The following is a 15,864-nucleotide window of genomic DNA, read 5'->3' on the forward strand; positions in this document are numbered from 1 at the left end:
CTAACCTACCTGCACGATTACGGGATCTGACATTCCACGCTCCGATTCGTTGAACGCCAGTTTTCTTTCTCCTGATAACGACATCCTCTTGAGTAGTCCCCGCCCGGAGATCCGAATGGGGGGACTATTTTACCCAAGAGGACGCCATCATCATTTAATCATACAGTAAAGCTGCAGGCCCTCGGGAAAAATTATGGCCCGTAGTTTCCGCTTGCTTTCAGCCGTTCGCAGTACCAGCACAGCAAGGCAATTTTGGTTATTGTTACAAGGCCAGATCAGTCAAACATCCAGACTGTTGCCCCTGCAACTACTGAAAAGGCTGCTGCCCCTCTTCAGGAACCACACGTTTGTCTGGCCTCTCAACAGATACCCCTCCGTTGTGGTTGCACCTACAGTACAGCTATCTGTATCGCTGAGGCGCACAAGCCTCCCCACCAACGGCAAGGTCCATGGTTCATGGGAGGAGGCCGTAAACCATAAATTTACCAAATATGCAGCAACCAGTCACAAAGTCATGTTTTATTTATTCACTTTTGCAAATCGATTGAAACTGATCACTCAGGGCACACATTGGTTGAAAGCACCGATGATGGCTGTAAATCAGTTGAAATAGATTTGCAAAAGTGAATAAATAAAACATGATCTTGCGACTGGTTGCTACATATTATCTGTTATTACTTTGAAAATAATGCAAGTTTCTTTCTGATACTTTCATGGCTAATGCAGTAAGTTTTCAGTATTATACAGTTATTAATTTGTTTACATATAATCATTCAATTCACAGATTTTTTCCCTGTAATGGGCAATGTTGCCATAATTGGTGAAACATCACTGTACATGAAATGGTATGTATGTCCTTGCATTTTGCATTGTTTATGTATAGGTCATCTACACAATGTAGATTAAAAATTCTTTAATATTGAGATCATAACAAATATTTATTTGAATAACAATAATATCCTTACACAAATAAACGAAGTATCAATGGCAGAAAACAAATAATGAAACTAATTATTTTTGTTCTAGGTTAATTGTTTCTTTCTTAAGTGAGAAGCTTTTACGTAAACTTTACACGTACTGCTACTACCAGTTGCAACAAATTCCTGTAACTTTGTCATCTGGGAGCCTACAGCAATTTCCGACTCGAATGCTCTTCAAAAATCACACATATATCACATAGTAAAGTTATAGTATTTGTACATAATTAAAAGCAAATCATATTTTATTCACACACTCTTCAGTCACTTCGAACAGATAGCCGAGAGGTCCTCCTCGAACTGCAATATCTTCAGCTGTTTCTTCCACACTGTTCTTCAGCTCCGGTCTGACACTGGGATGCATTAGCAACAGCTGTAGTGTTTCCAAACTATGACTATGAGATGCAGCTAAGTGCAGAGGTGTTTGTGAACCCTCACTTGGTGCGTTTACACATGCGCCATGAGCAAGAAGTAACGCAACTATGCGTGCATTGTTCCAGCGACAGGCCGAATGTAGAGGACGCCAGCCATCCAATGTGCCTGCCTCTATATCAGCACCAGCTCTTAGAAGTATTTCAGCGGTCTTCACGTGGTCACCGTAACAAGCTCGATGTAAAGGCGTATATCCATCTTTATCGCGAGCGTTTACAAGATCTGGATCGCCTTTTAGTAGCTCCTCAACAGATTCAACGTCTCCCCTCTCTGCTGCCAAATGTATCTCACCCCCATCTTCTTCCACATTCCTGTCATCGTCATCCCACCCACTTACATAAAACTGTTCCATAGTATTTACGCTACCTTCCACATTATGTACTTCTCAATCTATCTAAATAAACTACAAACAGCGCCACTTCTGTCTTTTGTTTTTAGACAGTTCACAATAGTTTGTTGGTCGTATTTTGCATATCGATCTTCGCGTCTACAAGTTCATCACTTCCAATTATGAAAAGTTAAATCAAAGATTTTATGGGTGTTATTTACATAATATATTTGATGTTCATTAGTAAACAATCTCAGTTTGTTTACATGTTAATCGAATACAATTTTTTATCGGATATATTGTATAATTACAAACCTTTCTGTAATAATCATGATAATTATATTACTTAAAATGGCAAAAAAACAACATTTAACTGACCAAAGTAATTATTATTATTATTATTATTATTATTTAATGTCTTTCAATGATAGTGTTTGACATGATTCGAGCTACAGTACCGCCCAATTTTTCCATTCGAGTCGGGCAGTCAGTTATCTTTGGTATAGAGCGTTGGTATTGATTGAACTGTGGAGGGAAATGTTAGAGCTTGCGTTATAGAAGCGTTGTAAAATAATAAGTATTTTGTTTATTTTGTGAATAACGGCCCGAAGTACATGAAGTCAACTCAGATTTTTTACACGTTAGACTTCGCATAAAATAACTTGGAGGTCGCATTTTGTTTAAAGAAGTATAAAGGTAAGCGTCAGACAGCACAGAGGGTAAAGAAAGATGGAAGAACTTACAGTCAATCGATAAATGCAGTAACGTTTTCGTTACAAGTAAGTGAGTTTTTCTATAAAATATTTATAATTTCACTTGAAAGCTTTAATTTATGTATTCCCAGGAAAGTGAAATAGACCAAAATGCAGAGACGAGGTGGTAAGCGTATAAGGATGGATGATCCTCCACCGCCTGAATACGAGTCACCGATGACACCCATGACCCCGATGGACGGAAGTGGATCAGAAATCCAAGAACCGTATACACCGTACACCCCGTACAGTAATCAGCCATCTACACCTCTTCACACGGGGTAACTATTTGTTTTACAAATAGATCTTGTTTTGACTAGTTACATATTATTAATTTTCATTAATTGTAACTAGTTAATCTCCATGAAGAGAGGAGTGTCATGTACGCGAAAAGAAGTCTGAGATGTAAACCTACATTTGATTTAAGTGCAATACAATGAAATGACATAAAAATGTGAAATGTTTGACTGCAGCACTAATTTTAATCATCATCATCATTTTAAGACTGATTATGCCTTTCAGCGTTCAGTCTGGAGCATAGTCCCCCTTATAAAATTCCTCCATGATCCCCTATTCGGTGCTAACATTGGTGCCTCTTCTGATGTTAAGCCTATTACTTCAAAATCATTCTTAACCGAATCCAGGTACCTTCTCCTTGGTCTGCCCCAACACCTCCTACCCTCTACTGCAGAACCTATGCGTCTCTTGGGTAACCTTGCTTCTCCCATGCGTGTAACATGACACCACCATCTAAGCCTGTTCGCCCTGATTGCTACATCTATAGAGTTCATTCCCAGTTTTTCTTTGATTTCCTCATTGTCGACACCCTCCTGCCATTGTTCCCATCTACTAGTACCTGCAATCATCCTAGCTACTTTCATGTCCGTAACCTTAACCTTATTGATAAGGTAACCTGAATCCACCCAGCTTTTGCTCCCATACAACAAAGTTGGTCGAAAGATTGAACGGTGCACAGATAACTTAGTCTTGGTTCTTACTTCCTTCTTGCAGAAGAGAGTAGATTGTAGCTGAGCACTCACTGCTTTAGCTTTGCTACATCTCACTTCCAGTTCTTTCACTATGTTGTCATCCTGTGAGAATATGCATCCTACTTACTTGAAACCGTCCACCTGTTCTAAGTTTGTTCCTCCTATTTGGCTCTCAGTCCATTTATATTTCTTTCCCACTTACATTACTTTCGTTTTGGAGATGCTAATCTTCATACCATAGTCTTTACGTTTCTGATCTAGCTCTGAAATATTACTTTTCAAACTTTCAGTTGAATCTGCCATCACAACTAAGTCATCCGCATATGCAAGACTGCTTATTTTGTGTTCACATTTCTTAATCCCACCATGCCATTCTATTGTTTTCAACATATGATCCATAAATAATATGAACAATGGTGGAGACAGGCTGCAGCCTTGTCTTACCCCTGAAACTACTCTGAACCATGAACTCAATTTACCGTCATCTCCAACTGCTGCCTGACTATCCATGTAAAGACCTTTAATTGCTTGCAAAAGTTTGCCTCCTATTCCATAATCTCATAGAACAGACAATAACTTCCTCCTAGGAACCCGGTCATATGCCTTTTCTATATCTATAAAGCATAGATACAATTCCCTGCTCCACTCATAACACTTTTCCATTATTTGCTGTGAGCTAAAGATCTGGTCCTGACAACCTCTAAGAGGCCTAAACCCACACTGATTTTCATCCAATTGGTCCTCAACTTTCCTTTCAATAATACGTGAGAAGATTTTACCCACAAGCTGATTAAAGAGATACATCTGTAGTTGTTACAATCTTTTCTGTTTCCATGTTTAAAGATTGGTGTGATTAGCGCTTTTGTCCAGTCTGATGGAACGTGTCTCGACTCCCAGGCCATTTCAATGTTTAATTGGCCTATAAAATTTGCAGAGGACATAATGAATCTGAAATGTTTATTTCAGGAATTTGATGACACTTATTTTATGAAGAAGGCCTAGGAGTTGCTCAGCTTCATCACTTTTAATCCAGTCTTAAAATTTATTATATTGCTTCAGTCATTTCATATTATCAAGCAGCTTGTTGAATTGGGACATACACATATCTGACTCCTGTGCTAACGTTAACCTCCCTGTGCACGACCAGTTACATTACCACGAGATCGAGTTTAGTAATCAGTGAATTTTTGATGGCTAGTAAATATGAAAATTGAGACTTAAGAAGCTGACAACAGGGTAGCAGGCAATTCAGAGACAAGTGAATAAATAAAATAAATGACCTATAATTAATGGGAAAGTAATTGCAAGAAAAATTGCAGAAGGGAAGTTAAAACGAAATCTCGGAGGTGAGCAAGGCCATCATCCATAGGTGAGATCAAGGGTGCAAAGAACCAAAAGAAAGTTCAAAGGAAAGGGTATTGCGAGGGAGAATCTGGATACCGTGTGCAATTAGACATCTGTATCATATAGATAAATGGTTTTTTACACTTTAGGTATATCTGATGTTTACTTCCGTAGTTAATGGTCAGCATGTCTGATTACTACTTGGATAAACAGGTTCAATCTCTGTTACTATCAGGGATTGTTCCTTAATGGGAAGTTCGATCAACATCATGGGGTCCAGCACCAGTTGCTTGACCATCTCAGAAAGAAAGAAAGAAAAAAAAAATCAATATTCATTGCATGAATTCCTTCATGTTTGATGGACTCAAAAATATTTTTAAAAAATGTTTATAGGTCTGGCAAAATTTACGATACCAGTGCTTTTGTTTTTGCATTTTTTGTTTTTTAAATGTTGAGAATTTCATGTGCTTGAGTTTGGGTTACTGTTTGTTGTAGAATGGCAGTTGCATATCCAGTTTGTTCTCGCTGAAAACCACCTACATCTTGTGGTTCTCTTATTACACTAGTTACCAAATTTAAACTTTTCTGCGCCTGGTTTGTGAATGGGTGGCTTTACTTAATTTTGGAGATGCTGAATACACTGGTAAAATCAGTTTTCTCCATGACTTCACATTTCCTAGATACACAGCAGAATAAAAATCGGTAATAGCGAAAATTGACACAGTTAAGTCAAACAAAAATACACATTTAGACATTTAGAATGTTTGAAATCAATATTATTTTGAATGTATATGTGGACATGATGCCAATAAAAAGTTCAAATTAGTTCAGAAGATATTTTCACCTTTAATCATCTTTGGTTTTTTGAAAAATGCGATGATGGTCTGCTTTTGTTTGCTGTTTTATCAGCCTCCCTAACAAGACCCCAGCAGTAATCACCCATCATTGAAGGGTCCCAGTGGCCTTGGAAAAGGTGTTCCGTGGTAAGAATGTCGTGGTGAAATTGTTTGCCATGCTCATCACTTACAGCTCCTAATTTTCTGGGAATAAATAAAGTTCAGAATGTAAACAGTGAATTTTAAGTGACATCCTACACCACATGTTCTTATAGTTGTCGAACAGATCATTCAGAATGGTAACATAGTTTCTGTCTTTTCTCTTACCCAAAAAGCTCTTCACAGTTGCTTTAAAAGAAGACCAAGCAGCTAATTGGTTACTTGTGAGTTTGGTATCAAAGTTTGGATCTTTCAGCAATTATCTTATTTGTGGTCCAACAAATATACCCTCTTTCAGCTTTGCCTCACTTAAATGTGTTTGAAGGCCTTGCATTCTTTATCCAGAGCTTTTACAAAGTTCTCGATAAGGCTCAACTCAATATGAAGGGGAGACAAAATGTTTTTATTGGTCTCAGCCTATGGGATATTGTTCGCATTCATGTTTCCAGGAACATGCGACTTCTTTATAAGCCATTCCTTGACTGTATAGTGGTTCTTGCTGTCACTGTCCCAAAGGCACAAAAAAGCAGCAGAGTTTTGTGGATAAATCCTGTAAATCTGTGAGGAATGCAACAACTTTTAAATCACAGCAAAGGTGCCATTCATGGTCCTTAAATTTGATTGCCTCTAGCAGCAACGCCATGGTTTCATAAGTTTTATTCATGTGTACTGTGTAAGTCAAAGGTACAGATGGAAATGCATTGCAATTCTGCAGGAGTACTGCTTTCAAGCTGGTTTGACTGGAGTCAATAAATAGTCTCCACTCCTGTGAATTGTGTTGTACACCTAGGATCATCAGATTACTGACATCTCTGCATACACACATTGAATTCTGCACATTGAAATATTGGGCAAAGGAAGCGCCTCTTGATCTGAAACAGGAAATTTTTGTACCTGGAGCTAGAAGGTTCCGTTGTTGCAGTATCGACCCCAAGAGTTCAGCTTGCTCTTTAGAAAGTTTTAGATCTCGAACCAAATCATTCAATTCCTTTTGATTAAAGAGCTGAGGCGAAGTGTCATGATATTGAGGGCAGTGTTCTTCTATATGTTCAATACTTTCTGATTCACTTGACATGGTATCTGGTTCCGTGGCTTTCAAGTCACAAACAGAAACAGGCAATCCCTCATCATGGTGTACAGGCAAATGCACTGACGATACATTTGGATGCTTTATTTTATGTCTTGTTTTGCTTGAATGTCCTGAAATACTCATAATACAGATGCAACACTCTGAATAATGCTCATTAGGCTCACACCACACCATCGGAACGGCGAATGGCATGACTCGGTGTTTTCCTTACAACCACTTCGTCAAGGATGTAGTAAAGATTAAGCAGGCAATATGGGGTGCAAAATTTGTATCTTGATCACCAACAGGACAATCAAAATACAATTTATATACCTTCTTCAGCAAATCAGTGATTGGTTTTCTTTGGAATTTTGGAGTGAATTTTCCACATTCATAACAAAAGTTGTCGGGGTGGTTTAGACAGCAATGAGGTTTACTAGTATCAATTTTTCTTAGTGTAAGTTTTAAACACAAAGTTCGCTCTATCTTTCATGGGAAACACTCACTGATGATCTCTTTCACACCACTGTATTACCACACAACCATTTATTGACAAATTGTAGATCTTCTAGCTCTCCTCTGCAAATCAAAAACAAACAATTAAACATAAAAGCAGAACAGCAAAAAGCAAAATACTGAATACAAAAAATAAAAAACCTTTAAAAACTCAAAAATGGTATGTGCTAGAGCATTTTGAAAGGTATATTTGGATTCTACTCACCAAAATACATACTAGTTGATGTATTATATCCCAGATGCAAAATGGCTATTATTATCGTTCTGTTGCTGAAATTAAACATTGTGCATGTTATTTATGTTTGTTTGTGGTGTAATATGGTTGCCACACTGTATATGCTCAAAATTGGGGGGTGTGCGTCGTTGTGACATTGTAGATCAAAGCACGCAGATGGAATCGCAACTATAAGTTTTACCCAAATTTTTTGTTTGTGTAGATGATTTACTAAATTCCTCCAGACAGGTTTGGAGTGCACTTTGCAGAGTGTAACAACACTGATATAGAATATTTATAGTGTTTCTGGTTCCTACATCATCACTTGTTATTTGCACTGTTATTTACACATGGCTATACTGACTGCTGTAAGCTTTCCAAACCTTGAAACCAGTACTTTTCTTTAAATTAACTCCTCACACCTCACAAAGCTGAGTGCACTCTAGTCTAGCTCTTGAGTCATTCCATACCCAGGAAGACAATAATTGGTTGCTTGACCATCTCAGAAAAAATTGATATTTGCTAGGAGAATTATCTAATGTTAAGTGAGCTCAAAAAAAATTTAAAACAATTTTTGTTGTTTATCTTTTAGAGACATTGACAGTTTTTGTTTCAGGCTGCAAACATCTGCACTTTTTTAAGTTATTCAGTAATAGGTTGCTCCCAGATCTTTCAAACAAGAAGTATTTAGTTCAGCATACACTGGAGCATAGAAAGAGAAGAATATTGGGAGGGTGACGGAAAGGTATTCTAGGAGTGCTGGGCAAAATTTCAGACTGAATGGATTTCATTTTAGGGCTTGAGTTTTAGGAAGTTGTGACCCTGTGAAGGTGCTGATTAACACATTCCAGACCAGGATAATACTGTGTCACCAATGCTGTGTTCCGAAGTTATTTTGTGGAGGGGTCAGCAGTAACAGGATTGGATGTGATGGCCCAGGAAATCTGCTTTTTAAGTAGCCTGGTGGTGTAACTGCATGCAGTGAAGGCTGAGGTGAGAATGGTGGTGTGTTGCTGTAAAGAGTCTGCATGTGAACAAATACATTTACCTCAGATGCCAAGGCTGTATGGGAGAGGGAACATTTTTTATAGAAAGAATGGCAACTGTCAGAATGTAAGAACTGTTGTCTGTAGATTTGATGTGGACAGAAGTGTGTAGTTGGCCTTCGGTGAGGACAGGCAGAAGGTTTCTAAAGATGTCATCAATGTATCTAAACCAAACCAGAGGCTCAACACTTATGGATCCGGGAAAGCGCACTACCCACCCTGTTGTTCCTGCACCACCTACCTTGGGAGAAACACCCCCCACCCATTGGAGACGTTTATCCCCACTTCTAAGCTGGAGAAACTTCTTCGGCTCCTCTCGCTTACAAGGGGTCCCTTGGGTCCCCCCCTTCCCAGGTTTCCACTAGTGGGAAGGATGACACCCGACAGTGGCATAAGCGCTCCCAAGTGGCTGGTTGTAGGGCTTCGCAATCCTCCTCCATGAATAAGGCTGACTGGGACTTGTTCACCTCCATTGCCACTATTGAGCCTCTTTCCAATGACGCCATTGATGTTGTGGTTCTGTTGGTCACCACCACTATCGTTACTGCCGCAGAATCTGCTATTTGCCCCCTGCGGGTTCGGGGGTTAGAATAGGCCCGCGGTATTCCTGCCTGTCGTAAGAGGCGACTAAAAGGAGTCTCAAACTTTTTGGCCTTCTATGATGGTCCCCTGTTGGGTTTGACCTCCATCTCTCAAAATTTTCCAAAGAGCAAGCCGATTGGGGAAGGGCGCCTTACTTGGTGCATTGTGTCCATCTTGCGATCAGACCTTTTGCCAGCTTATACACCGTTGAACTGCAGTCCTGTCCGCTCTCCATCTCTTGGGCATGACTCTTTTTCTGCGTGCAGATAACACCTTGCACTGTGCAGTGCCTCTTTCTGCACCGACGGCGACCATGGACCACATGTTACCTAACATCCAGCACGGTAGCCAGTCCGGTGTGGTAGGGCCGCCATGTACCCTGTTGGTTGTAGCCCCCTGACAACACAGGGATCGCTCTACTGATGCCTGCACCGTTAACTCCCCACGTATGCCAAGGAGTAGATGCCTATCCTCCTGGGGTATCGGGACTCCCGGCAACGGCCATCCTCCCAGGTGGCTCTTGCCGTGGCTGGGTGGCGCCCGGGGGGAGGGCCCTTGGTCGGAGTAGGTGGCATCAGGGCAGATGACCCGCAATGAAGCGTGGTACATCGTCTCTCGCTGGTGGTCAGCCGCCAGCAGTCTCTAAGCATTCTCGGGCTCAGTTTAATGCTCAGAAGTATGATCCGAAAACGTTCCCCTCCCTGGCCACACCGTGGGAGGAACGTAAGTCTCAGGATGGCAGTAGCAGTTGTTCGCCCCTCTTCTTAGTTTGTACGAAGGTTGATGGGGAGTCTTTTCTCTCCACAAAGCCTCAGTTCTTCGTCGAGCATTTAGAGGACAAATTTGGGGAGGTGGAGGGCTTGTCAAAAATGCGCTCTGGGTCAGTCCTGATACAAACGGCATCCTCTGCCCAGCCGCGACAGTTACTCACTTGTGACAAGTTGGGGGATGTTGCCGTTACGATCACACCCCATAAGAGTTTAAATATGGTCCAGGGAGTTACTTACTATAGGGATCTTCTTTTGCAGTCTGATGAAGAGCTGCGCGCCAATTTAGAGCGCCGAGGTGTACATTTCGTCCGGCGCGTTCATCGGGGTCCGAAGGAAAATCAGATTGCTACCGGTGCCTTCATCTTGGCCTTCGAAGGGGATACATTACCGGAAAAAGTCAAGGTGATGGTCTACCGATGTGACATTAAGCCCTATATCCCTCCCCCGATGCGGTGCTTTAAGTGCTGGACGTTCGGCCATATGTCTTCTCGCTGCACTTCCAGCCTCACATGTCGAGATTGCGGATGCCCATCACATCCCAATACTCCATGTGCCCTGCCTCCCATCTGTGTCAACTGCGGGGAGCACCATTCACCTTGCTCGCCAGACTGCCGAATTTTCCAGAAAGAGCGTAAAATCATGGAGTACAAGACCCTGGACCGACTAACCTACACTGAGGCCAAGAGGAAATACGACCGACTCCATCCTGTGAGAATGACATCTTCCTACGCTGCTGCTACAACACCTGTGTTAGCCCCGTCTGTTTCTCCTATTGTGGCCGGATCGACGAGTAGTAAAACTCCTCCTGCCCCCTCGCCAGTGGGGGGCTCTACCCACTGGGTTGCTCCTGCGCCACCTACCTCAGGAGCAACACCATCCCCCCCATCGGGGACATCCGTCCCCACTTCTAAGCCGGAGAAGTGTCCAACTTCTTCGGCTTCTCACACTCGCAAAGGGTCCCTCCCTTCCCAGGTTTCCGCCAGCGAGAAGCCTGATGACCGACAATGGCGTAAGTGCCCTCAATGAGCTGGTCGTAGGGCTTCACGATCCTCCTCCGTCCCGGAGACTGAATCGGTGAAGCCCTCCCAGCCGGTGCGACCCAAGGAACGGCGTGAGAAACCCAAGAAGAGCTCTTAGCCCAAGGAACTCGCGGTGGCAGCCATCCCACCGCAACCTTCCAGTTCTGCGTCTGAGGATGCGGTGGAGATTCTGGCGTCCGCTGAGGACCTCCATCTCGCCGGTCCATCAGATGCCAAGGAAAGCACTATCACAGGTGCTAAATCGGAGGCAGCAGGTGACCCAGCGGCGTAATCTCCCTTCCCAGTCCCGTCAAACCTTTCTCAGCCATGGACAACACCATCCTCCAGTGGAACTGCAGGGGTTTCTTCCACCATCTGGTTGAGCTCCGCCAACTTATCAGCCTTCACCCTTTCCTCTGCATTGCTCTGCAGGAAACTTGGTTTCCGGCAATGCGAACCCCCGCCCTCCGTGGCTATCGGGGTTATTTTAAGAACCGGGCACCTTATGAAAGGGTGTCTGGTGGTGTCTGCATATATGTCCTGAACTCTTTTCACAGCGAGTCTGTACCTCTCCACACACCTTTAGAGGCTGTCGCTGTTCGGGTGTGGACGCCACAGGCTGTTACCGTCTGCAGTCTTTACCTTCCACCGGATGGTGATGTCGCGCAGCATGTCCTGGCTGCTCTGATAGCTAAATTGCCTCTACCTTTCCTGTTACTGGGCGACTTTAACGCCCATAACCATCTGTGGGGTGGGTCAGTGGCAACAGGTCGAGGCGCCATTGTTGAGCATTTATTGGCGCAGCTCGATCTCTCGATCTTAAATGATGGTGCCTTCACACACTTCAGTGTGGCGCATGGCACATACTCCACCATTGACCTTTCCATCTGTAGTCCTAGCCTCTTACCGTCTGTCCAATGGAGAGTGCATGACTACCTGTGTGTTAGTGACCACTTTCCGATCTTTCTGTCACTGCCACAGCGTCAGTCTTCTGGGCGCCCTAGCAGATGGGCTATGAATCAGGCTGACTGGGACTTGTTCTCCTCCACTGCCGCTATTGAGCCTCTCTCTAACGATGCCATTGATGCAGTGGTTCAATCGGTCACCACCGGCATCGTTACTGCCGCCGACTCTGCCATTCTTCCCCGTTCTTCTGGGTCCCTTTGGCGGCGGACTGTGCCTTGGTGGTCGCCTGAGATCGCTGAAGCGATTAAAGCTTGCTGGCGGGCGCTCCAGCGTCACAAGCGACATCCCTCAATCGACCACCTTATCGCCTTCAAACGGCTGCCCGCTGCATTATCCGCCAACGCAAGCAGGAGTGCTGGGAGCGGTATGTGTCAACCATTGGTCTCCATGTCACTCCATCGCAGGTCTGGGCCATATTCGCCACCTCTATGGCTATCGGACCCCTTTCAGTGTCCCTGTGCTCTCGCTGAATGGAGCAGTTTGTACTGACTCAGACGTCATTGCAAACCGCTTGGCAGAGCACTTTGCTATGAATTCCGCTTCTGCCAACTACCCTTTGGGCTTCCGCTCCATTAAGGAGTGGATAGAATGTCGGAGTCTTTCTTTTCGCACTCACCATCCTGAATTGTACAATGTTCCATTCAGTGAGTGGGAATTTCGAAGTGTCCTCGCCACTTGTCCTGATACCGCTCCTGGGCCAGGTAGCATCCACTCTCAGATGCTGAAACACCTTTCAGTGGACTGCCAGTGACGCCTCCTCGATCTTTACAACCGCATTTGGGTCGAGGGTGAGTTTCCGTCGCAATGGCGGGAAAGTCTTGTTGTCCCCATTTTGAAACCAGGGAAGAATCCTTTGGAGGTGGACAGCTACCGTCCCATTAGCCTCACCAACGTTCTTTGCAAGTTGCTTGAACGGATGGTGAGCCGGCGCTTGAATTGTGTACTGTAGTCTCGAGGCCTTCTGGCTCCGTCTCAGGGTGGGTTCCGTAAAGGCCGCTCCGCCGCCGACAATCGGTGAGCCTGGAGTCGGCCATCCGTACTGCCTTTGCCCGCCGTCAGCATCTGGTTGCTGTCTTTTTCGACATGCGGAAGCCGTATGATACGACATGACGTCATCACATCCTTTCTACGCCTCATGGATGGGGTCTTCGGGGCCCTCTGCCGATCTATATCCACAATTTTCTGTCGTATCGTACCTTCCGCATGCGCGTCGCGGCCTCATATAGTTCCTACCAAGTCCAGGAGAACGGTGTGCCACAGGGTTCTGTTCTCAGTGTGTGTCTGTTTTTAATAGCCATTAATGGGCTCACTGCGGCCGTGGGAAATACTGTCTCCACTTCCCTGTATGCTGACGACTTCTGCCTTTACTACAGCTCTATTGGCATTGCAGTCACTGAACGTCAGCTACAGGGCGCAATCCGCAAGGCCCAGTCTTGGGCTGTAGCGCATGGTTTTCAGTTTTCCGCAGCCAAGACCTGCATTATGCATTTCTGCCAGTGACACACTGTTCACCCGGAGCCGCGGCTTTATCTTGACGACGAGCTTTTTAACGTGGTGGAGTCACATAGGTTTTTGGGGATGGTTTTTGATGCCCGGTTGACTTGGCTGCCTCATATTCGGCAGCTTAAACAGGCGTGTTGGCGGCATCTAAATGCTATGCGATGCCTGAGCCACACGAGGTGGGGCGCCGACCGATCTACTCTCCTACGGCTTTACCAGGCGTTAATCCAGTCCCGTCTGGACTACGGGAGTCTGGCTTATGGCTCAGCATCCCCATCTGCGTTGCGGTTGCTGGACCCAATCCTCCACAGCGGGATACGCCTTGCCACTGGTGCCTTCCGAACCAGCCCTGTGGACAGCATACTTGTGGAGGCAGGTGTCCCTCCACTACGGTTAAGACGCCAACAAGTACTGGCTGCTTATGCTGCCCATGTTTTTAGCTTGCCCGGGCATCCAAATTATCGTGTCCTCTTCCCGCAGTCAGTCGTTCATCTGCCAGAACGTTGGCTCCGGTTGGGTTGTCCGATCGCCGTACATGTGAAACAGCTTCTTTCCTGGCTTGGGTGTTTCCCTGTTCCACCTCCTTTCCGCGCCCCTCTGCGTACTCCCCCGTGGTATGTGCCTCGCCCTTGCCTTCGGCTCGACTTGGCACATGGCCCGAAGGACTCAGTCCCTCCGGAGGCCTTCCGACACCGCTTTTATTCCATCCTGGCCACGTATCAGGGCTCTGGCGTTGTCTACACCGACGGTTCGATGGTTGCTGGTCTAGTCGGTTATACACTAACTCTGGGGGACCATTCTGAACAACGTTCGTTGCCGGCTGGCTGCAGTGTTTACACCGCTGAGCTGGTCGCCATCTTTCGTGCCCTAGAGTATATGCGCTCCTGCTCAGGTGAGTCCTTCGTTATCTGTAGCGATTCCCTGAGCGGTTTACGAGCTCTCGACCAGCGTTTCCCTTGTTCTTGTCTGGTGATGGTTATCCAGGAGTCCCTGCATACTCTCGCCCGTAGCGGCAGGTCTGTGGTCTTTGTTTGGACCCCAGGCCATGTTGGTATACCCGGCAATGAAACTGTTGACCGCCTGGCGAAAGAGGCCACCAGTGCGCCATATCTGGAGATTGGCCTCCTGGTGGCTGATTTGCAGGCAGTATTACGCCGCAAAGTTCTCTCGTTTTGGGATGCTGAATGGCGCGGTCTGACCACCCCTAACAAACTCCGTGCCGTCAAGGACACGACGACTGTGTGGTGGTCGTCCATGCGAGCCAACCGCAGGGACTCAGTCGTCCTTTGCCGGCTCCGCATTGGCCACACCCGACTCACACACAGCTATTTACTGTGTCGTGAGGGTCCCCCTCTTTGTCGTTGTGGGGCGTCCTTGACGGTGGTCCATATTCTGTCGGAGTGCACCCTTTTAACCGTGCTCAGGCAGACTTTTGCAGTGCCTGACACGCTCTCTGCTCTTTTATCAGATGACTCTGCCATGGTGGACTTGGTTTTGTGTTTTATTTGGGCAGGGGTTTTTTATCCTTTAATCTGAGTGTTTGTTTCTTTTTAGTGTTGATTCTGGCTTTTAGCCTCTGATTTTAAACTGAGTTTTTAAAGTGTTCTTGGTGGTTGGCTTTTCCTCTTTCTCTAAGGTTGGCCAACCACCGTCACACTGTGTGTTTTAATTTGTTTTGTCTGGTCTCTGTCAGAGTATTTCATGTCCTGTTTCGTCTGCTGTCTTTCCTGTTGTTCGTTTTTTATTCTCTTCGGGTGGTTTTAATTTTTATGGAACAAGGGACTGATGACCATAGTAGTCTGGTCGGTTTGTGGGATTAAAGGGACCAATCTGCTATTTCCTGTTCTTCTGGGTCCCCTCGGTGGAGGACTGTGCCTTTGTGGTCACCTGAGATTGCTGAGGCGACTAAAGATCGCAGGCAGGCACTCCAGCCTCACAAGCGGCATCCCTCATTGGAACACCTCATTGCCTTTAAACTGCTCCTGCCGCCACATTCGCCAACACAAGCGGGGGTACTGGGAAAGGTATGTCTCCACCATTGGCCTCCGTACCTCTCCATCTCAAATTTGGGCCAAGATTAGGCGACACTCTGGCTATCGGACCCCTGTCAGCATACCTGCGCTTTCACTGAATGGAGCAGTCTGTACTGACTCCGACACAATTGCAAACCGCTTAGCGGAGCATTTCGCTCAGAGTTCTGCTTCTGCGAATTACGCACTGGCCTTAGCGCTGTCTGAAAGAGCGGTTGGAACGTCAGAGTGTTTCATTTCACATATGCCACCCTGAATTGTACCATGCACCCTTCAGTGAGTGGGAATTCCAAAGTGCCCTAGCCGCTTGTCCTGATACGGCTCCCGGACCAGAT

General features: G+C 45.2%; 2 protein-coding genes across 3 annotated transcripts in view; one reads left to right on the forward strand and one right to left on the reverse strand.

The window, feature by feature from the left end:
- Positions 1-1,215: 1,215 nt before the first annotated feature.
- LOC126337202 (ankyrin repeat domain-containing protein 49-like) lies at positions 1,216-1,761 on the reverse strand. Its single transcript, XM_050001451.1, has one exon. The coding sequence runs from the start codon at positions 1,759-1,761 to the stop codon at positions 1,216-1,218; it is 546 nt and encodes a 181-aa protein (XP_049857408.1).
- A 405-nt stretch (positions 1,762-2,166) lies between these two features.
- The window catches only part of LOC126336530 (cohesin subunit SA-1), a 141,204-nt gene continuing 127,506 nt past the window's right edge, over positions 2,167-15,864 (forward strand). Inside the window, exons 1-2 of one of the 2 annotated variants that reach the window (XM_050000342.1) lie at positions 2,167-2,433; positions 2,582-2,770. In XM_050000342.1, coding sequence (XP_049856299.1) covers positions 2,601-2,770 — 170 coding nt within the window. In that variant the 5' untranslated portion in view covers positions 2,167-2,433; positions 2,582-2,600. The remainder of the gene's footprint in view (positions 2,434-2,581; positions 2,771-15,864) is intronic. The other variant, XM_050000330.1, reaches the window with a different exon arrangement.

The sequence above is a fragment of the Schistocerca gregaria genome, chromosome 1, assembly GCF_023897955.1.
Source record: "Schistocerca gregaria isolate iqSchGreg1 chromosome 1, iqSchGreg1.2, whole genome shotgun sequence".
NCBI lineage: Eukaryota > Metazoa > Arthropoda > Insecta > Orthoptera > Acrididae > Schistocerca > Schistocerca gregaria.

Coding starts and splice junctions, on each gene's coding strand:
- LOC126337202 (XM_050001451.1), bottom strand. CDS start 1,761: ATGGAACAGTTTTATGTAAGTGGGTGGGATGACGATGACAGGAATGTG.